At 45.0% G+C, this 24591-nt stretch overlaps 1 protein-coding gene across 4 annotated transcripts in view; it reads right to left on the minus strand.

Moving 5' to 3' along the window:
- Nucleotides 1-24591, minus strand: part of LOC136632408 (CMP-N-acetylneuraminate-beta-galactosamide-alpha-2,3-sialyltransferase 4-like) — a 169255-nt gene that overhangs the window by 75058 nt on the left and 69606 nt on the right. Inside the window, exons 3-5 of one of the 4 annotated variants that reach the window (XM_066607260.1) lie at nt 23793-23901; nt 4186-4216; nt 1608-1673 (exon numbers count right to left, since the gene is read on the minus strand). In XM_066607260.1, the coding sequence (XP_066463357.1) occupies nt 1608-1628 (21 nt within the window). In that variant the 5' untranslated portion in view covers nt 1629-1673; nt 4186-4216; nt 23793-23901. Of the gene's footprint in view, nt 1-1607; nt 1674-4185; nt 4217-4495; nt 4563-22451; nt 22475-23792; nt 23902-24591 lie in introns of those variants that run through there. The other 3 variants (XM_066607259.1, XM_066607261.1, XM_066607262.1) reach the window with 3 other exon arrangements.

Genomic DNA, 24591 nt, shown 5'->3' on the forward strand with positions numbered 1-24591 from the left:
ACTGTGAATGGATGCCAGCGGCTGTTAGGTGCTTTTTCACCCGTGAGTCGTCCTGTGTAAAAGGTACCTTAACCCCTTAAGTGACGGCCCCAATTTATACCCTAATAACCAACCAAAGTTTTTGTTATCATGGCATTCCTAGAGCCATAATTTTTACTTCGACAACCATATGAGGGTTCGTTTTTTGAAGGACAAGTTGTATCGTTTAATGACAATGTATTGTATAACTAATATAGCTCTATGAGGGCTTATTACATGTGGGATGAGCTCTACTCTTCATTTTCCCCATTTTTGGAACATATAACATTTTGATCACTTATTATTCAGTTTTTCTAAAGCCAAGATTAACAAAATCAGCAGATTTGGCTTTTTTTTTTAATGGTGTTCACGGTGCAGTTTAAATAATATGATACATTATTTGTGTGGCTCAGTACCTCAACACCAAAGTTATTTTGTTTTTTAATACTTTTTCAAGAGTTCAGTCAGATGAGCAAAATTTTCACGCATGTATAGGCGCGTTTTCAAAGCGGATCTATTCGAACCAATGCTTGATACTCCAATGAAAGCGGCCACATGTCTGTTTTTTACAAGCAGAAAAAATTTGCACCAGCAAAAGATAGGAGATGTGAGTGCAAATGCACCCGGTCACGAGATTTTTTTCTACACGATGTGCGATTTTTTTTTTCCCCACGTCCATACATGCATGAAAAATTTGCTCATCTAACTGTGCCCGTAAAAAATAGGTTTTGATTTTTCTTTATATTGTTGCTAGAGATGAGCGAGTATACTCGGTAAAGGCAATTGCTCGAGCGAGCATTGCCTTTATCGAGTACCTGCCCGCTCAAGATGAAAGGTTCGTGTGCCGGCGGCGGGGAAGCGGTGAGTAGCGGCTGTCAGCAGGAGGGAGAGGGGGGGGGGGGGGGGGGGGGAGAGATCTCCCCTCCGTTCCACTCCGCTCTCCCCCGCAGCTCCCTGCCCGCCGCCAGCACCCGAACCTTCTGTCTCGAGCGGGCAGGTACTCGCTAAAGGCAATGCTCGCTCGAGCAATTGCCTTTAGCGAGTATACTCGCTCATCTCTAATTGTTGCATTCTAAAGACCCCAAATCTTTTTTTTTTCCATCCACTGTGCTGTTTGAGGTTTTTTATTTTTGCAGGATGAATCTTACTTTTTATCATTACAATTTAGTGGTTCTGGGGCTTATTCTACTATAACTGGATATTATCTTGGCTTGCTTCGGTTTGGCTTCTTTCCCAGCTCTCTTCCAGCACCGACCCTGGCTCTGTATGGTTATACTCCTGTCTGCCTGCTCCAGCATTTGGGGACTACTGTACAGACACCCAAGGCGGAAAACCAGTAAAAATAAAAATGGCAGCATGTCCTACTGTGGTCCGTATCATGGACCAAAATCACCCATTACAGTCTACGAGATCGCGTAAGCATGCGTATTTACTGTGCTTTTACGCATGTTGGAAAGAGACCATGGATAAAAAACACAGTGACATCAATTGGGCCTTTTTGCATTTTTTTTTTTTGTGTCCAGGGGGGGAAAAAGTGAATACGCCACCCCCCTCCCCAATGAGTTGTACTGCAGACATTATATACTCACCGTATTTTTAGCGGACAGCATTGCAACAGTTGTTGGAAGGAAAATGAAGACTTGTTGGCCATTCGCCTGTTTTTACAAAAAGGGAACAGGAATCACACAGGGTCACCTACGTCCTGCGCACATCCTAATCATATGCATGTAAGCAAAGCAATCAATAAAACATCTCTCCACACAATGGAGAAACTCCCAATCCGAGCTCATCCTGAGATGACATAAGTAACATGGCAACATTACCCCGTCCTCCAGGGGAGCCCTGCTTCCCCCGGGGTGCTCCATGCTTATGGTGACACTGCAGAAGTGGGAGGCAATGAGCATTTTAAGGTGACGACTATCAGGTAATTTTATTTCTTAACCCTTGAGAGTTGAGGATGTGCACAAAACAATGCATGACAGCACTGAGATTATAGTATCACAGGTGCCGAGGTGCTGCACGCTGTTTACATAGGACTGCTCCTCCCAGGATCTGAAGGCGCTTGTCACTGAAACCTTCACCTGATGTAATTCTGTCCCAATTATATAGTGAAGTTTAAAAAAAAAAAAAAAAAAAAAATCAATGATCAATGCAGGTAATGCGTAATCCTAGTTATTTTGGGCTGGCTCCAGGTTATCTATATTCATGGTGCTATTAGCATAGTAATCAAGCAACACAGCCAGTCCTGCCAGGTTAAGTAACTGCATTAGACAGGGCTGTCACTTAGTGATTTATTGATTGGTTATTGTCATTTAGACAGCCCTGTGGCATTGCTATTTGGGCACTTAATTAAAATGCACTGCACGGCATACCAATCTACCGGCAAGGCTGTGGGGACATCCAACCCTTCCCATTTCCAAAAAGTGGTGCTTTGCACTAACTTCATGCTAGGAAATTGCTTATAGTACAATTCCTGACATATAAAGTGACTCCATGATAGGCCAGCCAGTGGTGCCCATGAGAAGCGGGTCTGACTATGCCGCTTCCGGTGGACACCGAAGGGTAAATCACTGGAGAGCAGCGTGATACCACTCTACTATCCTATGGGGGAAGAAGGGCAACAAATGCCAGGACATAGAATGCCATCATAGCAATTTGGAACCAGCATCATGGGGCCCATTCATTTGGGGCCTCTCTGCCCTTCAGTCATTGGCTACAAACCAAAGTTTCACTATACAACCTCCCATTATGACATGCACAGTCAGTCACCTATATAACTGTATGTATAAAGGGGCCATATAGATTTAACATAACTTGTCGGTTTCACAGAGAGACATAACTTACAGCAAGGGCTCATGTCCACGGGTGCTTTTTCATTGCGTATTACGCATGTAATGTACGGCTATGTAATAAGTGGTGAATGAAGTCAATGAAAGTCAATGGACTTTCATTGATCCATGCACATGTGCGTGCAAACACTACGTGTCGATACGCATGAGAAATACATTGCAGCATGCTCTATTACTCCGCATATCACGCAGAGTGAGCCCAATTGCGTATGGGCGGCGTTTTCATACGCAACCCCACTATGAAATAGAGTGGGGAATTATTTAAAAAAATGAGTCACACTGCACATAACGAAGTATGACAGTACCCTCGCTGCCCATACGCGGTCTCTGCCGCAGAGCTAGTATTTGCAAACAGTGGGAAAACGCTGCGGGGGCACCCACATTATCTTATTGGCATGGCCGTGGACATGAGGCCTAAATCTTCTGAACCACAAATACAAATCTGTTACAGGACCTGTCATTGGTGGCTTTGGTGGGCCTTGGTGTGACTGCGACCATCTTCACCCCCTATAACTACACCTCTACTTGTCCAATATGTAGTATATTATATAACCAGATACAAATAACATTCCTCCTTTAGGCCAGATTCACACGGCGAGCGCAACATCAGATATTGCTCTTGCCAACGCGTGTTTTACACGTAGATGCAAGGCGTTTTTGATTCAAGAACTCCTCACATTACTTCTGTGAAATTGCGATCCTCAGGCGCATGTTTCACCCACGTCATAGGATCACAGGTTTTTCACATCAATGTCAATGGGAAACCTCATATCGCACTCGCATGCACATCACAATACATGCGAGTGCCCTTCGATGTCCTTAAATGACCCACTGAAAACAATGGGCGAGGCGTTCCGAAGAAACATCAAAGATGGGACATGTGATTTTTAACCTCGCAGCATCGCTGTGAAAGGGAAAAAAATGGTCATGTGAATAACTCCATTTAAAATAATGGAGTTCATATCCGCGCAAGTTTTGTGCGTCTCGCAATACACAAAAGTCACGCAACATTCTCGCTTGTGTGAATGCAGCCTTAGGGCGCCCACCCACTGGCGTTTTTTTTCACTGCGAAATTCGCAGGTTTTTTTTTTCTGCAGGGGGTCTATGGGACTTGTAATGTAAAAATCGCGACCGCGCAAAATCGCGATTTACCGCGATATCGCGATTTTGCGCGATCGCGATTTTAGCTTTGCATGTCCCATAGCCCAAAGACCCCTGCAGAAAAAAAAAAACGCTGCGAATTTCGCAGTAAAAAAACGCTAGTGGGTGGGCACCCTTACAGTGCAGTGACATTTGCCCCACCCATCGCCCCTCTTACCTGACTGCTGCTTCTGCCGCCAAGTATTGCACTGTGGGAAAGGAAATAGTAAGAGATGAATATTTGCAAACAGCAGCACCGGGAGGACGCATCTGCAGGGAGTTGTTGTCTGCCACACACTCTGATCACAGTTCGAATCTGCAGCTTGCAGCGAATCTGAGATCTAAGACCCAATGTATCATGAACGTAAAGTTAAAAAGCAACATTTATACTACATCATCATCTGCACCCATTCTGGTACCAACAGTACAAAATCAACATGATGTTCAACATACAGTCCCAAGAAAAGGAGACTCTGCATGCTCCATACCTGAAATACTCTGTGCTGCTTGAAGACTTATGATGGGATAAGCAGAGAAGGGTCCGTCTTGGAGAAGGATTCTCATCTGCACAGTTATTGCCTCCTCAAGTCTCTATGTACTAGCCATGCTGCCTCAGTTTGTCACACCTGTCACCCAGCCCCTCCCACACCTGTCACCCAGCGCCCGCCCCACACCCGTCACGCCCTGCCCTGCCCTAGTTCTGCTGTAAGCGATTAATAATTTATTAGTGTTTTTGTTTCTGTGGTGTTACATAGGAAAGCAAATGACATCTATTACATTATCTGTACTCAGAGAGTCATTACCAACAGGTACTGAAAGTCTGATCGGTGGATCTAGACCCCCACCGATCCCATGAATGAGGGTCCCATTTACCCTGTACTCCTCACTGCAGACTCGGTGTCCCCCCTACAGTGAGGAGGAGACTGAACAGACCTGCGGTGGCACATATGCTGTACAGCTCCATTCATTTTCAATGGGATTGCCGGAGATAGCTGGGTAGAAGCGCTCGGCCATTTCCGTCAGCCCCATTGAAATGAATGGAGAGGGGCTGTGCATGCTCAGTCACAGCTCCATACATTCTGATGTCATTGCAGGGAGGAGAAGCAACCCTGCAGTGACACAAAGAGGGGGACATGCGACCCAGATTATCAGGACTGGTGAAGACTTCAGCAGTTATACCCCCACCAATCAGACTTTTAGCATGTATCCCATGGACAGGTACTAAAAGTTGATCTTGGGAATACACTTTTAAAATTAGCATTTCATAAGGCAGTCTTAAACAAAACATTGTTGGAGTAAATTGCGCCAAGTTCAGTTAAAGGTGCACAACGTTTAATACATTTTATGCACATTGGTCTGTTCTACAGTCAGAAAATTAAAACTACCCTTGCTGCAAGTGCCCAAAACTGGCTTTAAATCTAGCAAATTTATTAAGAGGTGTGCACCTGCTAATTTATCATATTTTACTCCAATGCACAGTAGAACCTCAACTAACGTCATTAATCCGTCCAGAAGCAATGGACTTTAGTAGAAATCAATGTTAGCTGAGGACATTATTTCCATAGGAATTAATGTAAATCCAATTAATTGGTTCTGGGCGTTCCAAAAAAAACACACCAAACCCGATTTAATAGAGAATAACTCTGGTCTTTAATACCAAAAACAATAACAATACTGAATGAATGTAAAACACAACTCTAAAGAATAAATGAACATTGCAGGGACATCATTATAGCAGCACGTATCACTGTGTTATCTGTGGTTTGACATAGGACTGCAGGGACATCATTATAGCAGTATGCATCACTGTGTTATCTGTGCTTTCACATAGGACTGCAGGGACATCATTATAGCAATACGTATCACTGTATTATCTGTACTTTGACATAGGACTGCAGTATTTACTTGCAAACGTTTCCTTACTGTACTGTACTCATCTGTACAGTAATTACATTTTGCAGTACAGTGGGGATTCAGGAGGCAGGCAGCGTTCAGCCAGCACTTTGGGGATTCAGCTGCTGTACTGTGTCAGGAGGCAGGCAGACACAGCAACGTTCAGCCGGCACTGTGCACTGTGGAGATGGGAGGGGAGGAGTAGGCGCGCGCTAATGCAGGATAAGCAGGCAGTGACCGGCATCAGCTGCACGCCAGCTCACTGAGCGGCGTCGGGGGTCATGGAGCGGTAGGCGCCCTTATCTGAGGAATGCAACTTTATTTGAGGGACCACCGCTGCCCTGACACATCGACTTTAGTTGAAAACAGCTTTACTTAAAGGGGTTGTCTCGCGAAAGCAAGTGGGGTTATACACTTCTGTATGGCCATATTAATGCACTTTGTAATATACATCGTGCATTAAATATGAGCCATACAGAAGTTATTCACTTACCTGCTCCGTTGCTGGCGTCCCCGTTGCCATGGTTCCGTCTAACTTCGGTGTCTTCTTGCTTTTTTAGACGCGCTTGCGCAGATGCATCTTCTCCCTTCGGCTGGTCTTGGAAGCATCGGCGTTTTGGCTCCGCCCCCTTGTACGCATCATCGCGTAGCTCCGCCCCATCACGTGCCGATTCCAGCCAATCGGGAGGCTGGAACCGGCACACGTCATGGGGCGGAGCTACGCGATGATGCGTACAAGGGGGCGGAGCCAAAACGCCGATGCTTCCAAGACCAGCCGAAGGGAGAAGATGCATCTGCGCAAGCGCATCTAAAAAAGCAAGAAGACACCGAAGTTAGACGGAACCATGGCAACGGGGACGCTAGCAACGGAGCAGGTAAGTGAATAACTTCTGTATGGCTCATATTTAATGCACGATGTATATTACAAAGTGCATTAATATGGCCATACAGAAGTGTATAGACCCACTTGCTTTCGCGAGACAACCCCTTTAAGAACAATGCTACTCAAGGGTTTACTGTATTTTGATTTTAGACTCTTCTATAAAAACACCAGTCCTTTTACACAGGCTACCTGTGGCATACTTGTTCATGTGCTTTTACACAGAAATGAGCATCGCTGAGTGAAGAGAGATGATGCGGCCCGGGATCGTTCCAGCTAGCTCAACTCCGTTCACAGTAAGAAGGCAGTCAGTCATAAGTGAACAACTGCCCGTTTACACGGAATGATACAGCGTCCAGGTTTCTGCATGCAGCAACTGAACGATGAACGAAAAGCAAAGAGTTCTTGCTTGTGGTTCATTTGCTGCATGCATTTGCAGTGAACAATTATAATCTAGCTGGATCGTGAGAATCCAAACAATAATCATTTTGTGTAAAAGCACCTTAACACATTGTAGCAAACTACCAAGACAGTAGAGAGACTTGTACTGCTGATGTGCTCTGCTCACAGAGGATTATCTAGACTGCATACAAGTGTAACAAATTCAGCTGTGAGAAGTATTGTTTTTCCCCAAAAATACTATCTTATATTAATTGTTGCCCCAAAAGAGGAACTAGGTCTTATTTTTAGGGAATGTCTTATTTTACTTTGCCAGCAAGCTCAGTCCAGGTCCCTCCCGCTGCTTTCCGGCACGGTTCCTGCAGTCCTCGGCCGCCCACAGAGGATCACTTTCTGGTTTTGGGATTCATAAATCCCGCCTCCACAAAGCAATGGCTGCTTATGGTTCTTCGAGCGCTGCAGTGATTGGTTCGAGTGCCGCGGCTCAGCCAATTCATAAATACTGCCTCCACGATGTGATGGCTGTGATTGGATCTTCAAGCGTTGCGGCTCAGCCAATCAATGCAGCACTCAAAGAACCAATCACAGCCATTGCTTCCTGGAGGCGGGATTTATGAATCCCGTAACCAGAAAGTAATCTTGTGTGGCTGGCCGAGGACTACGAGAACCACTTTGGGGCTCTGAAAATAGCAGCGGGAAGGACCTGCACCAAGCCTGCTAGGTAATGCATTTCTTAATGTAATGTAACTAGGGCTTATTTTGGGGGTAAGGCTTCTATTTCAAGCCTCCCCGAAAATCCTGAACAAAGTCTATTAGATAGTTGCAGAACTTGTTTTTATCCAATAATTAACAACCATGTTGGAAGTTACAGTGCATGCGATTGTTTCCTTTTAGGAGAGGGCAGCAATTCCATATTAGTTGCTGTATCCTTCTAGAAGGGGTATAACAATTACATTACCCTCTGGGCAGTGTAAATTAGTCCGGAGGGGAAGGGGTCCGCCAGAATTCCCAGGTGTGCATTACTTTGAGGAAACATGTCCAGCCACAAAAGTAATTTGGTAGAGAGCTCTCGGGCCAGCTGACCCACGACGGTGTTCCCTAGTCCCTACCAGGTGACTTCTAGGTGGCGAAGGTCACACCAGTCCCTAGTGGAAAAATTGAATGCTGCGTGCGATAGTAGACGCCTAGTGCCTCAAGGTCTCATGTGTCTACCCACTCAAAAAGAAACAATCGCACCACAGACTGCTGAGATTAAGATGCACATAAAAAATCCTATTTTTATTTCAATCTGCAATTAAAAGGTACCATATAAATCAGATGACTGTATAATCTTTCAAGATATCGGCAGAAGTCCATTGATGTGTCCCACAACAGTGTCCTTTATCAAGACGCAGTACAAAAAATGAGAACATGTCAGTGAACCATATATACAGTGTGCTCATTAAAATAAAAACTGTTCAAGAATCAATCTTTCATGTGTCTTCCGCGCCCAGCCTGTCGAAGTTCCAGATAATACGCAGAGTTACACGGAAATGTTATCCAACCAATATAATGACTGTTAGAATCATAAATGATAATCTTACCCTAATTCACATCATAAGAGATGAACTTTACCATCTGGCAGGTTACAAATAAAGAAAGAATCAATAAACAAAGAATGACAGAGCCAAGAGAAGTAATAAAAAAATTTAAAAAAAAATTAAAATGAAGAAAAACAGAAGTCGGAAACGATTAAAAAAAGAGACATCTGGCTGACAACGTGAGAAAACGCCAAAAGCATTAATAGAATACCGGCCAATTGGAAAATAGAACCACAAACCCGGAAACCCTATTGATGCAGTAATGAGAAAGACGGGCATAAATCTGCGCCCGACACCTGTCTATCTCCCGCTGTGCATATTTAGGGCTCTTTCATAGAGCGTCGTTTTGACACTGAGTAGGTGCGTCGAAAAAAATTGAATCGAAAAGAACCCATGGCTTCCTATGGGTTCTTTCAGATGAACGATTTTTAATGTGTCGAAAAAAAATCGTACATCAAAAGATAGCACAATCGGCATTTTTTTTAAGCTGAGATTTTTCTCCATCAAAGAAGATAGGACGTGTCCTATCTTTTGACGACACAGTACCTGGCAGCTCCCATAGACTCCTATGGGAGCTGGCCAGTAAAGTGAGGGGACGGGAGGGGCATACTAGCTAATAGTAGCCACGATGTGCATGTGGCTGCTATTTATTCCCCCGATTTAACATTCAGACAGTCGCGCTGTTTTAGTGCGGCTATCTGAGCATTAAAACGACGCTTGTGTGAAAGAGCCCTTATACCGTGTTTCCCCGAAAATAAGACAGTGTCTTATATACATTTTTGTTCAAAAAGGTTTAACTTTTTTACATGTATAGCTGCCTGGACACTATTTAAATTGACTTTTTTTATTAACTGTTAGCAGGGCTTAATTTTGGAGTAGGGCTTATATTTCAAGCATCCTCAAAAAGCCTGAAAAATCATTTTGCATCCTCAAAAATTCTGGAAAATCATGCTATGTCTTATTTACAGGGTGTGTCTTATTTTAAGGGAAACAGGGTAGTGTTTCCACTGACTATTTGGTCAGGGCTAGAGATGAGTGAGCGTACTCACTAGGGGCAAATACTCGAGCGAGTATTTCCCTTTGCTAGTACCTGCCCGCTCGTCTCAAAAGATTCGGGTGCCGGTGGGGGTGAGCGGTGAGTTGCGGGAGTGAGCAGGTGGGAGGGGGGGGGGGGGGGGGGGAGAGAGATCTCCCCCCCCACCCCCGTTTCTCCCTGCTCTCCCCAGCCGCTCCCCGCCAGCACCCGGATCTTTTGAGACGAGTAGGCAGGTACTTGCAAAAGGCATTACTCGCTCGAGTATTTGCCCCTAGTGAGTACGCTCGCTCATCTCTAGTCAGGGTCTTTTATGACAAGCTGATTAATATTTGAACAAACAAAAGCAAGCTCGTCCATTCGTGCAGCCTGTTTAGGCAGGCAGATACATTGTTGGCTCATTAAAATGAGAATCGTTCAGTTTATCATATTGGCTGTATAAGCTAGTGAGGGGAACTGAATGAACACTATTTAAACGGAACGATAAGTGAACGAGCCAACGATGATTTTCATCCCCGCATAAAATAAACGATTACACTGGGAATAGAAAAAAATTTGTTTCATGGTGCCTGGAATTTTACACATTATTCTGGGTATTTTTGTGCCGCTGATCCCAAAAATGCCATCCATTTCATTCTGGGGGCTCTAGTTTTTGAGATATTCCTGATGTCATTATCTAGTTATTTTATTTTCCCGCCAGCATTTGCTTACTATTAGTACATATGATGCATATCGCCACCGCTGCACATCACACTTGCTTTGATGAAACAATGTGAAAACACGTTGAAGAGAAATGAAATGTGTTTCGGGTACAAATGTAGAAAATTTCCTGCGATGAGCCTGAAAAAGCTAAAAGAAGGTAAAGTCGCTGGACCACAAATATGGGAACTCATGAAAGAACAGTGTTTACATCATTCAGTGGACAACTTTCAGGCTCGTGTGCGGTCATTGTTTTGTATGGTTGTAAAGCATTTCCCTGGGAACTATAAGGCTGTAAACTCCGGTGAACTTGTGAAGAATATGCGCACTTCTGTTCCTGAACACTTGGGTGTAACATGAGCATCAGATTGCAGGACCTGCAGTTATTCTGGATGGATTTCTAGATTATCTTGGTGATGTAAGTGATGAACAGGGTGAACGATGTCACCAGGAAATAAGGACCGTGGAAGAACAGGACTGCGGACGGTGGGACTCGTGAAAGAACAGGACTGCGGACGGTGGGACTCGTGAAAGAACAGGACTGCGGACGGTGGGACTCGTGAAAGAACAGGACTGCGGACGATGGGACTCGTGAAAGAACAGGACTGCGGACGATGGGACTCGTGAAAGAACAGGACTGCGGACGATGGGACTCGTGAAAGAACAGGACTGCGGACGATGGGACTCGTGAAAGAACAGGACTGCGGACGATGGGACTCGTGAAAGAACAGGACTGCGGACGATGGGACTCGTGAAAGAACAGGACAGCGGACGATGGGACTCGTGAAAGAACAGGACAGCGGACGATGGGACTCGTGAAAGAACAGGACAGCGGACGATGGGACTCGTGAAAGAACAGGACAGCGGACGATGGGACTCGTGAAAGAACAGGACAGCGGACGATGGGACTCGTGAAAGAACAGGACAGCGGACGATGGGACTCGTGACAGAACAGGACAGCGGACGATGGGACTCGTGACAGAACAGGACAGCGGACGATGGGACTCGTGACAGAACAGGACAGCGGACGATGGGACTCGTGACAGAACAGGACAGCGGACGATGGGACTCGTGACAGAACAGGACAGCGGACGATGGGACTCGTGACAGAACAGGACAGCGGACGATGGGACTCGTGACAGAACAGGACAGCGGACGATGGGACTCGTGAAAGAACAGGACAGCGGACGATGGGACTCGTGAAAGAACAGGACAGCGGACGATGGGACTCGTGAAAGAACAGGACAGCGGACGATGGGACTCGTGAAAGAACAGGACAGCGGACGATGGGACTCGTGAAAGAACAGGACAGCGGACGATGGGACTCGTGAAAGAACAGGACAGCGGACGATGGGACTCGTGAAAGAACAGGACAGCGGACGATGGGACTCGTGAAAGAACAGGACAGCGGACGATGGGACTCGTGAAAGAACAGGACAGCGGACGATGGGACTCGTGAAAGAACAGGACAGCGGACGATGGGACTCGTGAAAGAACAGGACTGCTGACGATGGGACTCGTGAAAGAACAGGACTGCTGACGATGGGACTCGTGAAAGAACAGGACTGCTGACGATGGGACTCGTGAAAGAACAGGACTGCTGACGATGGGACTCGTGAAAGAACAGGACTGCGGACGATGGGACACACATATGATGGCAGACAACTGGTAAAACATCCAGCATGAATGTCCAGAAACATCTCATTGCACGAAATCAAAGAAATGTAGTTTCAGCGACATCTCAATGAAGTATCCTTTGTTTTGTTTGTGTTCTGGGCTTCTTGGGATTTATCTTTGCACCATCAGCTTTTGATTGGCAGTCATTACATGTATGATACAATCTGTGTACAAGTATACATTTATATTGACATATGTTATATCTTGAGAATCAGACCTGACTAAGAAAAACTAAAAGTAATTTTTTAGAACCACTGGCGTAACTATAGAGGATGCAGGGGATGCGGTTGCACCCAGGCCCAGGAGCCTCAGGGGGCCCATGAGGCCTCTCTTCTCTATATAGGGAGCCCAGTACTATGAATAAAGCATTATAGTTGGGGGCCCTGTTACAGGTTTTGCATAGGGACCCAGAAGATCCAAGTTACGCCTCTGTTCAGAAGCTATGACCACAAAAAAGTTCTAACATCCGTGTCACCAAACATTGTGTTCCCCAGTGTTATCGTTGACTTTCGCTTATTTGCACAATTTTCTTGAAGGATAATCGTTCCGTCTAAAAGCCGCTTTAGGCCTCATGTCCACGGGGACAGAATCGCAGCGGGTCACCCGCACGCGTGATCCCTGCCCGATAGGGATACATTGGACACAAGCAGGTAATTAAATACCTGCGGATGTCATTTTCCCCTGAGGCGCGGATTGCGTGTGCGGGAAAACACCCGCAGCATGCTCCATTTTAGTGCGGGTCTCCCGCGGGGACGGCTCCCGCAGGCTTCTATTGAAGCCTATGGAAGCCGTCTGGATCCACGGCACACCTGCAGCAGGAGTTTAAAAAAAAATGGAGTGCACGGCGCATGCGCGCGGCACACTGCCGGCGTGCCGCGCCCATGCGCCGTGCCGAAGAAAGAAAATCCGACCGCAGACAGGTAAGTAATGCTTACTTTTTAGCCTCATGTCCGCGAAAGAGGGACCCGCTGCGGGATTCTGCATGAAGAATCCGCGGAGGGCCTGATTTTCCCTGTGGACATGAGGCCTTAGGGTTCCTGTCCTCTCCCAGGCTGCATGTTATCAGTGAATATGGTTCTAAGCACTATTTAAGGGAGCTCCTTGTTTCTTTGTCTCTTTGCTTTGGAATCGTTTACTTTTCTAACGTATCCCATAGCTCTTTTTGGTGATTTTTCATATCAGGGTGAACTTTGTATTTTCTAGTGTTGTTTAATATTGACATTTATCTTCCATTGGATTTATTAATATTCCCTTATAATCTCTATTTAACTGCTTTGATCCTGAATATGATAGAACAGATTTTAGTTATTTTTTAGGATTGCTGGCGGCTTGCATTTATGCCCCTGTTTCTTTCTCATTATGGCACCAATAAGGTTCCCTGTTTTGCAGAGCTATTTTCCAATTGGTGGGTATTTACTAATTCTTTAGTTTCTTGTGTTGTCAGCCAGAGGTTTCACTGGATTTCTTCTGATTTCTGTTTTACCTCCTATTTATTTTTTATTACTTATCTTGGCTCTGTCATTATGTTTATTGGCTCTATATCTTTTTCTTTATCTGTGACCTTCCTGCTCCAGATGGTAATGATGTGTCTCTTCTAGTTTAATGTGGATTATGTTAACATGATCATTTATGGCTCTAACCATCATTACATTGGTTTGAAGTCACTTTTATATGTGTAATCTTATTTCCATAGAACTCTGCTGCGTATTATCTGGAACTTCGACAGACTGGACGCTACAGACACATGAAAGGACATCTTCCTATACAGCTTATTTTCCGTTGTGTTCTATTGATTGATTCTTGAACAGTTTTTATTTTAATGAGGGCAGTGTATATAGAATGAAGGAAGGTGAGTTTCAAGTTTTTTTTTAATTAAATGGCACAAAGAGAGCACTATTACTGCATGGGAACACAATGGGAGCACTACTGATGGAGCATTTGTGTAGTGGTGGTGTCGGGAGGGGGAGGCTGGAAAAGTAAAAAAAATGCTTGTGCCTTTAATTCTGCAGAGATGTGCCGTGGCTGAAAGAAGTCATTACAGCAATCTGGGCCAAATCGGAAAGAAAAAAAAGTAATGCCAATCACAGATGATGTCACCTGCAAGCCATAGAATTTAATTATTTAAAGGAATTTTTTGATTACTACATAAAATTTCGACAGGTGCACATGGGTTAAAATAACAAATCCAGCAGTACTTACCTGTCCTCAGCCCTGACAATCCAGCGTTACAGCCCCGCGACCCTCCCAGGCCTCGTTCCTGTGACACAGACACCACATGACTGCTATAGCCCCAGGGAGTATGCCCTGGATGAAAAGGGTTCCCACAAATGAGCGTAGACTTAGGTCCTATGGATGGCGAAGACGCAGGAGCTGAGCACGTGTCATCTGCAGCAAGAACCGACAGTGAGTGACAGCCGGCCTTCCGCTGCAACAGTGGGGATTGGTGGAACACAATCCCTGCTGTTAACCCCTTACATACCACAAACAATATTGATTTCGGCATATAAAACAGATCAACAAGAGAGGGCACTTACATTGCCTTGGCAACCCTTCGGCCCTCTTACGGCTACCAGACACCAGTTAATGGCAGCTAGGTCTCTCATGCCTGTGATAAGTAGATAAGCGATAATACACGACAGTACAGAAGTACTGCAGTGTATTATCTGAGCCATCATGCGATAACAGGATACAGTTCCCTACAGAGACATGAAAAAAAATCTTGAAAAAAAAAAAACCAACAATATATTAGTATAAAAAAACGCCTCATATGGCCATGTCAATAGTTAACTAAAAAAGGTTTTCGAAAAGTGGAGATAAAAATCCCCCAAAAGTCATCACATCCTTAGATCCAAAATAGTATACACCACTAAAGTGTTAAATGCCTCAGTGTTTGTCGCCCGTTCTCCGGGCATCAGTGCTCATATCCCGGGCGCCCTGATGCCAGGAGTATAGAATGGTCGCACTACAACCTCCGATTGGCTGCAGTAATCACACGGTATCCATTCCACAAAAAAGACCAGGGGGATCATGTGACTGCAGCGCTTCATCGCCAGGACCGAGGACGGATCGGTACCGCTGGATTTTTTATTTTAACCTATGTGCGCCTGTTATAATAATTTTATATACTAATCGGACAACCCCTTTTGTAGGGGTTGCAGACTACATATTTTATTCTCATTGCTTTTCTTTTTTGGAGGAGGGAGGGTTGGGGGGGGTGAGTGGATACATATCGTCATATCTGTATAGATCGTATCAATGCCACTAGTCCTGTGCATCCAAGCAACACGCAGGGAGGGGTAGGCAGGTCTGAAGTTTGTCCCATGAGACTAGTTATGCCCCTGTATTCTGGCCTTACATGTGGGATCCTTGTTTCAATATGATGAATATGTTGCAGGATGTCCTTATAGAAGCGAGTTTGAATTGATACTGATGTCATGTCTGTGGCTGCAGCTTTGATTACTGCTGGACGGCACCTTCATTTTACAGGCAATATCTCAGCAAGTGAAACACATTACAATCATCAGTGAGCGACCACATGAGAGCTCGGGCATCCTGCCACCTGCATGGCACTGCCGCCAAATCCCTGCTGCCAGACAGACTAGTTTAGGCAGAGACGTCTGCGGTGAACACACAGAAAGCAGTGACTAAAGGCTTTTATGAAGCAGGAGATTACCACTGTCTGGTTCAACCATGTTGGCACGGGCACCGGACAGGATACACCTATGAGAGGCTGGCCGGGATGTGGGCTGAACAGGGAACACAGACTCAGATTTCTGCTAAAGATTCTTTAAAAAAAAAAAAGTTAAGAAAAAGAAAAGAAAAAACACATCAGAACTGCTTATGGAAAATCCATACCTGATGGTCGGTTCTTACAGCAAACAGTGAATTCCCCCTTTAAACATTAGGCATGAATCCACAGCAGAGCTACAGCTTTGTGAATTGTAAACGTATGGCTGTGGATCTGCACTCAGATTTAGCCCCTTACTAATCTGCGTGTGATTCCTGACGCAGTTCATGTGGGGAAAGAGTGCGGAATCCACATCACGAAGTTTGAAATGTAGAATAAAATCTGCATCAAGTAGAGTAAGACCATAATGCAGATCACTGTTGAAAGTAATGGGACAGGGCTTTGCCACGGATTAGATCCGGATTCTGCGTCAAACCGGTGTGATCAGCGCCTTGGCTTCAGAGACACAGTCATTATGGTTCCGTACTACAGAGCTATAAGCACCCTTATATTATGGGGTTATGCTATCCTACAAGCATTGCTTCTATATACTTCCATACGTTTCCGATTTTCTGTCTTCATCATATGGAACAATAGGGCCCTACAGTTTTGGAGATTGTATGTATCCAGCATTTGTGTAAATGAATTCTAAAATTGCAAATCTGCATTGCTACATAGTGATATTCACTCTAGACTCTCTGAAAGTTGGGTGATTATAGCTAAAGCAGGGATCTTGCTTGTTATCCTGCTTTCCCAGGATATAAACAAAATTTATAGCAACTTGACAGACAATATTTGACATTTTAATTGAATCTGCCATAGGGCTGTTCTTGTGTACTTTACTTTAGGACAAAAGCTCTGAAAGCCAACTCAAATGAAGGCTGAACCAGTCCTCCCATCCCTGCAGAGATGCTTGCTGAGCTCATCATATAAGGTCTGGCTTTTCCCATAATAATATATGTGGATCATTCAGTCATGTATTTGCATAAAGCAGCGAAGATGGCACAGCCATCAGGCTTTCCCTACAAAGTGCCCATTGTCTGGTCCAACCGTGATCCAAAACTGTTCCTCCGGCAGAAAGCAAGTAATAGAACAAATATTATTGTTCACATTCTAAAATGTACCCAGCCCTGCAGAGACAACGCTCTGAGCACCCCGCAAAGTTCTCCTATAGAGGAAAGTTTGTGTGTCATTCAATAGAGTGCCATCATGATCAGAAGTATTACACGTCATCTTTAACGTTTTACATCATAGCCTTGGTTATGTCAACAATACTGCATATACAAGGGGCTGTTGATAAGTCTTTGGCTTTGTGTTCTTTTTTTGTTTCTATGGTAACGAATGTTACATTGCATAAAAGCCTTTTGTGTCTAATATATGTTTTCAAAATGTTGTGTTTGTAGCTTATGGCAACAGTGATCTAGGCACACGGGAAAACAAAATGTGGGGGCTAAGGCGATATCCACAGCAAATGAGAGCAGAGGAGTGATAGAATTCTTGTTTCTGTAAGGAAAGTCCACGAAGGATATTCATGGTGATATGTCGCAGACATTGGGGGATCAATGCCCTTCATATTCTACAGTTAAGAGCTGGGTTGCCAAATTTAAAACGGGCCGCTTCAGCACCAGTGATGAGGAACGTCCTGGAAGACCGAGAGAGGTGGTTGTTCCGGAGATCCTCAATGCTGCGCACAATCTCATACTGGAGAATCGGCCAATTTCAGCTGAAGGAATAGCAGACATCAGGGGATTTCTCGTGAACGTGTTTGTGTCATTATCCATCAACATGAAGAAGATATCTGCAAAGTGAGTCCCCAAATGTTTGACAACAGATCAGAAAAGCATGCGAGTGAAAATTTCCCGGTCCATTTGTCAGCGTTTCCAGATTGTCTGGTCACTATGGATGAGACCTGGATTTATTTGTATAACCCTGAAACCAAGGAGCAGTCAAAATAGTGGAGGCACAGTGGTTCTCCTCGCCCAAAGAAGTTCAGGGTGCAAAAATCAGCCACTAAGGTGATGGCGTCTGTGTTCTGGGATAAGGAGGGCGTGCTGCTAGTGGACTACCTTCAAAATGGTTCCACCATCAATGCAAGGTATTACATTGAACTTTTGGACCAATTGAAGGCAGCTCTGAAGGCCAAAAGGCGCGGCAAGCTGTCCAAAGGAATCTTGTTCCTGCAAGACAACGCCTCCGCTAACACTGCACAAGCGACCACTGCAAAACTGGTGGAGCTAGGCTTCCAGCTGGTTGACCACCCACCTTATTCACCAGATCTAGCTCCCTCCAACTATCATCTGCTTCCAAATCTGTAGAAACACCTCAAGGGGACCAGATTTCACACCATTTCTGATGCCATTACTGCTACAGATGACTGGTTTGAGGCACAACCAAAATCCTTCTTTTTGCAAGGCTTACAGAACTTGGAATACCGATGTAAGAAGTGTATTGGCATCAGTGGAGAGTATGTGGGATAAATGTAAAGTTTTATCTTCCTATCTCATTTCTTTCTGGGTAAAGCCAAAGACTTATCAGCACCCCCTCGTATCATCAATCTTGTAATATAAATGCATTAACACTTTTTTTTGTTTTACAAATAAAAATTCTAAGGAGATCACTCAGGTATTAGTGTATCTTGACGCCACCAGGAAGTCCTGGTGGAGTCAAGATTGAGAGGGTTGACACCCCCTCATGCTGATTGGTTTGAAAACATGGGTTGGCTGCAGGTCCTGCGAGTCCACAAAAAGTATGAACTCCCGTATCCCAGCGCATAATCTTTGCTGGCCAGTCCTGTGCTCCCGTTATGTTTGCTGGCCAGTCCTCTGCTCCCAGTTGCATTACTTTGGTCACCGCCGATGTGTTCCACAGCTGTGCTGTTGCATCGCCTGCCCTCTGCTCCCATTTACTATATTTTAGTCCACGGCCACTGTGTTGAGCCCTGCTGCTGTAGCGTCCCCAGGCCACTGTTCGCTGCTGCTGTATTGTCCCCCTGCTGTGCTCCCTGCTCCTGCACTTGCGTCCCTGGGCCTCTGCTCCGAGGTGGTGTACCGTACTTTCCGCCGATCTGCGCTGCTCCCGGCTGCTGCAGCATTGTCCAACCCAACGCCAAAATACTCCCCACTCCTGCTGTCTGCTCACCTGACGTTTGACGCTGCAGCTCGTCCTCTCCGCTGGTAGGCAAGTAGATAAATCTGCTCCCTGCTCCTCTCAGCGCATGACACCACTGCGGAATGCCATACCCGGGCACAGTGTCCCCTATGGCACTGATACATCTCACCCTGCTTAGTGTCTGTTGACTGTTGGCTGCCGTGGACGCTTACAGATGTTTCACCTGTTTGCCTTACATTGCTAACTGCAAATGCTTCCATGTGACACTTTGAACATGGAAGCATGTACAACTTACAATGTAAGACAAACAGGGAAAACATCCCTATCCCTAAGCGTCCACGGCAGCCAACAGTGTCAACACTCCTCCTGCAAGGACCTTGGAGTCCTCAACCTATCAATAGCTAGGGGTGTGACAGGGGCGTTTCTCCTGTCAAACCCCTAGCTTCATGGTGGCGTCAAGATACACTAATACCAATCACTCAAACTTATTTGGAGAACTCAGATAATTATGTCATAGACCACATAACAACGACAGATACATTTAGATGCGACTGCCTTATTCGGTTACGTTATTATTTTATTGGCTTATGTTTTGATTTCTGTTTATCCTTTATCAAAAGTATTAAAATTGCAGGAAAGTATAGACCTTTTGTATGCTTAACCCCTTCCCGCCCCAGGACGTACCGGTACGTCCTGCGAGCCTGGTACTTCCCGCAACAGGACGTACCGGTACGTCCAGGGGATCGCGCAAGATCACATAAGATCCAGCGCTATCCCGCAGCGGGAGTCGGCTGTCAGTCACAGCCGGCGTCCCGCTGTAACAGCGGGGGGACATCGGAAATGCGCCCCCCCCGCTGTTAACCCCTTCCCTGCCGCGATCTAAGTAGATCGCGGCAGGGAAAGAGTTCACAGAGTGAGCGCGCTCCCTCTGTGTCTCCGGCCGGCTGTCGCGATGTCATCGCGAGAGCCCGGCCTGTCACCATGGCAACAGAACGCCAGATACTGGCGTCCTGTATTGCCTATGCCTATGATCGCTGTATAAGCGATAAGGCATGGCAGAGCAGTAGCTCTGCCATGCCTTATGACAGCGATCATAGGCATAGTGCTGCAAGTATTGACGCGTCCGTAACGACGTGTACAAAAAGTTGAACATGCTTTTTATTTTGTACGGCAAAAAGCGTAACAAAAAACGCTAAAAAACAGAGGCAAAATGCCAATTTTTAGCATTTTGCCTCCCAAAAAATGCAATAAAAGTGATCAAAAAAGCCGTACATTCCCCAAGATGGAACCAACAAAAACTACAGCTCGTCTCGCAAAAAATAAGCCCTCATAGAGCTCCGTACATAGAAAAATTAAAAAGTTACAGGACTTTGAATGCAGCTATAGAGAAAGAAAAAAAGATTTCCAAAAAAAAGGGGTTTTATTGCAAAAAAGTGCAAAAACCTAAAAAAATATAAGAATTTGAGTATCGTTGTAACCATACCGACCCGCAGAAAAAATTTTGTGTGTCATTTATGCTGCATGATTAACGCTGTAAAAAAAACATTATGGCAGAATTGATGTTTTCTCTCCCTGTTACCATAAAAAAAATAATAAAAAAAAGTTTTACGATATAGCCTATGTACCCAAAAGTGGCACCGATAAAAACTACAGCCTCCACGCAAAAAACAAGCCCTTATAAGGGCACGTGGACGGAAAAATAAAAAAGTTATGGCTTTTGAAAAATGGAGATGGAAAAATACCAAAAATCGCTTGGTCCTCAACGCCAAAATAGGCCATGTCATTAAGGGGTTAAATAATACAAATATATTTGCAAATTTGTGTTAACAAATAATTACATTTATAACTTCTGATAGGGACATGCGTGTCCCATTTTATGCAGCCTCTTCCAGGTCTTTTAACCTGAAGTTTTGTAACGTGCATTGCCAGTTTGAGATGTACTCAATAAAATGAGATTGATAACAACGGAAAATCAAGTATAAAGTCCCTGCAACTAGCGGTCTCCCTTCCAGCACATTCACGATCTACTGGCAGTTGGGCATTTGGCTTCTCTAGTAACAGGGACACGGGGACACTGGTACTTATTACATGCAACAGAGGGGTGAGCATTCAATCGCTGCCTTGCAAAGAGATAGGAAAATCTACATGAGCAGCAGAGCAACAGCTTTTGAAAACTTTTTGAAACTCAGGTATACTAACTTGTGACTTGACATTGATTTCAATGGTTTGTAATTTGTTGAAAGTCGAGCTAAAGTTTGCAACATCTGTAGCAATCGATAATACCGAAATATTTCTGACACGACACACACAGAGTAGGTGTGCTAAGACGACTGTGCTATTTATGTAGCATGGCGATGCCATTCACTTTGAACGGCTGGTGCACAATGTAGGGAGCGTATGCATATTACACTATCGCCATAGTAAGGCAGCACAATACTGTTGACGATAGTTACATCTGTATAGTCATTGGGCAGATATACACACATGCTGGTCCTCTATGTTCTTTGCAACTCCTGTTTTGTTTTATGACGTTTTCAGGTGCGCTTCTGAGAAGCAGTTCTACAGTGAGGTTGGTGTGCACTGCTGATCATTATAGGTAGTGGCCACTGAATAAGACCTCTTTCACACGAGCGCAGCGATTTTCGGTCGGCTGTGTCACGGCCACAGCGCGACCTACAAGTGCGTGAACAAGCGCACAAATCTGTTGTTTGTGTGCCTGCTCAGACGGCTCGAGTCTGGCACACATACGCCGAAGCCCGGAATGCCATCGGGCGGAGCAGGATGGGGTGGGAGCTAGCAACTAGCTCCCACCCCGTCCTGCCCCCTCTCATTGAAAACAGCTGACAAGGGGCGGAGAGGAGGAGGGAAGGGGGTGGGGGTTTTGCAGACACGCTGCCAAGCTCCCTCCCATCTCCAGCAGCTACCATAGGCTCCAATAGGAGTCTATGGGAGTCAGCGGCAGCGTAAAAGCGCCCGGCCGAAGTGCGCACCGTATGCGCTATCTTGGCCGGATGGGTGCTTTTTATAAACCAGTGCATCAAATGGGCAGCATTTATTGTCAGGCAGTGAAAGCGCTGCCGATATACGTTCATGTGAATGAAGTGTTAAGGAGTTTGAACACAAACATATGTCCAATGTGAGTTGTCCGATTGCAATATGGACAGAACTCATACGGGAAAATGAGAAGGAATTGTTCTGCGGGATGCTGCGGAATTTGCTATGCCCTGGAAAATTCCACACCAAATCCAAAAGTTTTATGCAGAATTGGCTAATTTTTCCAGCAATTCCACATCAAAATCTGCATTAAACATGTGGATTTTGGTGCTAGTTTCCACGGCGCCAAATTCTGCTGCATGTTGTGGAAATATTCCATTCTTCATGAAAGGTCCCTCACAGATCAGCATCCCAAACTGAAGTAGTGGCTTCCCAGCAGTCCCACCCTACATACACTCTCATGTGCCAGCTGTCAGTTCCCAGCAAAGTCCCTTCTTCTCTGCTGCTCGTAGATTTTCGTAAAGCTATCTGGCATTTGGAAACGCATCCATCTATACGTGAAAAAAACTGTAAAAAGAGTCTACATGAAAGAGGAGGATCATGTGACAGCCCAACATACTAAGAATCAGAATTTCTCCCCAAAAAATCATTATATGGGGTGAATTGCTTATATTACAATTCCCTAATATAATAGTTTTAGTGGCACCAAGCCTGGAGCACAAACTCAGCTGGGATTGGGTTTAATATACTGAGGATGTCTTTATTCCTATACATTGTATCACTACGTGTCACTGTTCTGCATTAATGTAGCACGCAGAACTGCCACATAAACACAACGTTACATCTAATGAGCTGTCACAAGACTCCTCTGGGACTCCGCAGATCAACTGTTAGCGCTGATTATCTGAGGACTCTGGAGAGCAGTGTTAGGCAGTGCCACTTTACATGACAGATGATATAAGATGACATGGGGAACTCCCAGGGGACAGCTCTTAGCATTATGTTGGGGTATCTCCTGAATGTGTATTAGCATACTTCTCCCCAGGTGATGGAACCCCACAATCAACTAGGTCAGACATCTGCAACCTGTGAATTGCCAAATCCCAGCATGTTCCTAGGATAACACCTTATTCATACGATCGTACATATGCAGCTATTGTAGCTGCGTACAAAACTCGTGACCAACTTAGGCCGCCTGCACACTGGCTGATTTCCATTGCAGAATCCGGAGCGGGCGTCCGCCTCTGGATTCGGCAGCTAATACAGTTCATAGCATGCTATGGCAAATCGTGATTTCATCACCACGAGCAGAAATTGATTGCGATTTTCCGCTTGTGGAGAAGAAATCGCAGCATGCTGCAATTCTGTGCAGATTCCGCACAAACGGCTTCCATTGAAGTCAATGGAAGCTGTCCAATCCGTGGCCCTTCCGCAATAACATTGCTATGGGATGATGCGAGAAAAGCAGTGATTAAAAAAATCTGTACTGCGAATGTCCGAAACCATGTACCAGTACAGCAAAAAGACTTCTGCTTGCGGAATCATTGGATTCCGATGTAAATGTGAATCTGTCTGTCTTCACAGGCTGCACAAGAGCGAACAAGCCGGTGATGTCATGAAAATGACAATGATGTCATCTATAAGTAGCCTACGTGCAGTGATGAGCACTGGAGGTGCTACGGATAGCATTGCCCCCGCAGAGTAGGGGAAATCCAAGCAGATTTGGTGGGGACAACAGTGATGTCATGGAATATTTAACTAATGGTTTTCCCCCTTTAAGGGCTGCAATGCTCACCTTGTGTCAGGCCTCTGGACGGTGACCCCTCTGGCCCGAACTGGTGTGCTCAGAACTTGGGAGGGAAGTTGCTTTCTTGTCCTTTTTCCTTTTTCTAGGTTCTTGGTCTCTGGTGAAATACAAGCAGTTTCCATTAACATTAGGAGTCTTGCTGCCCGACAATAACAAAGCTTCAATCAGGCTGGATTCACATAGAGCAGTCGAGTTGCAGTTAAAACCACATTAAAATCCGCACCCAAAGAACTGCACACGGTTATGCAGCGTGGATAAATATGGATTGCGTAACAAAAAAAATCATGTAAAATCATGTGCAGTTTTTCTGGTGCGTTTTTTTTGCAGCATCCAAATCACTCCACGTGAATGCTCCCTAACAAAGCCGTCAGCTCTGGGTGCGCAGAACAGACGGGATAGATTTTTTCAGGTGCGTTTCTAACGCTACGCATGAGAATCACAGAAAATACATTTATGGTATTGCTGGTGTAGTTTCTACCGCACTCAAACCATCCATGTGAATGCAACTTCAGAGCTCATTCATACAGATGGTAGCGTATATCAGCCGGCCGTGAAAACGGCGGCCAATATACGCTCATGTGCATAAGCCCTGAAATTGCATTCACTCGTGTGATTGATCATTTCAAAAACAAAAAAGGAATGGAGTACAGGACTTACTAAAATTACATTTGTTATTGTGTATATATAAACAGTCATAACAAAAAAAGGAGAAAAACACACGTACAATATAAAAACAATTAAAATATAACCCACTGGTGGGAAGTAACTGAGCGCATGATATTCAAAA

This window comes from Eleutherodactylus coqui, chromosome 6 (assembly GCF_035609145.1).
Source record: "Eleutherodactylus coqui strain aEleCoq1 chromosome 6, aEleCoq1.hap1, whole genome shotgun sequence".
Lineage (NCBI taxonomy): Eukaryota > Metazoa > Chordata > Amphibia > Anura > Eleutherodactylidae > Eleutherodactylus > Eleutherodactylus coqui.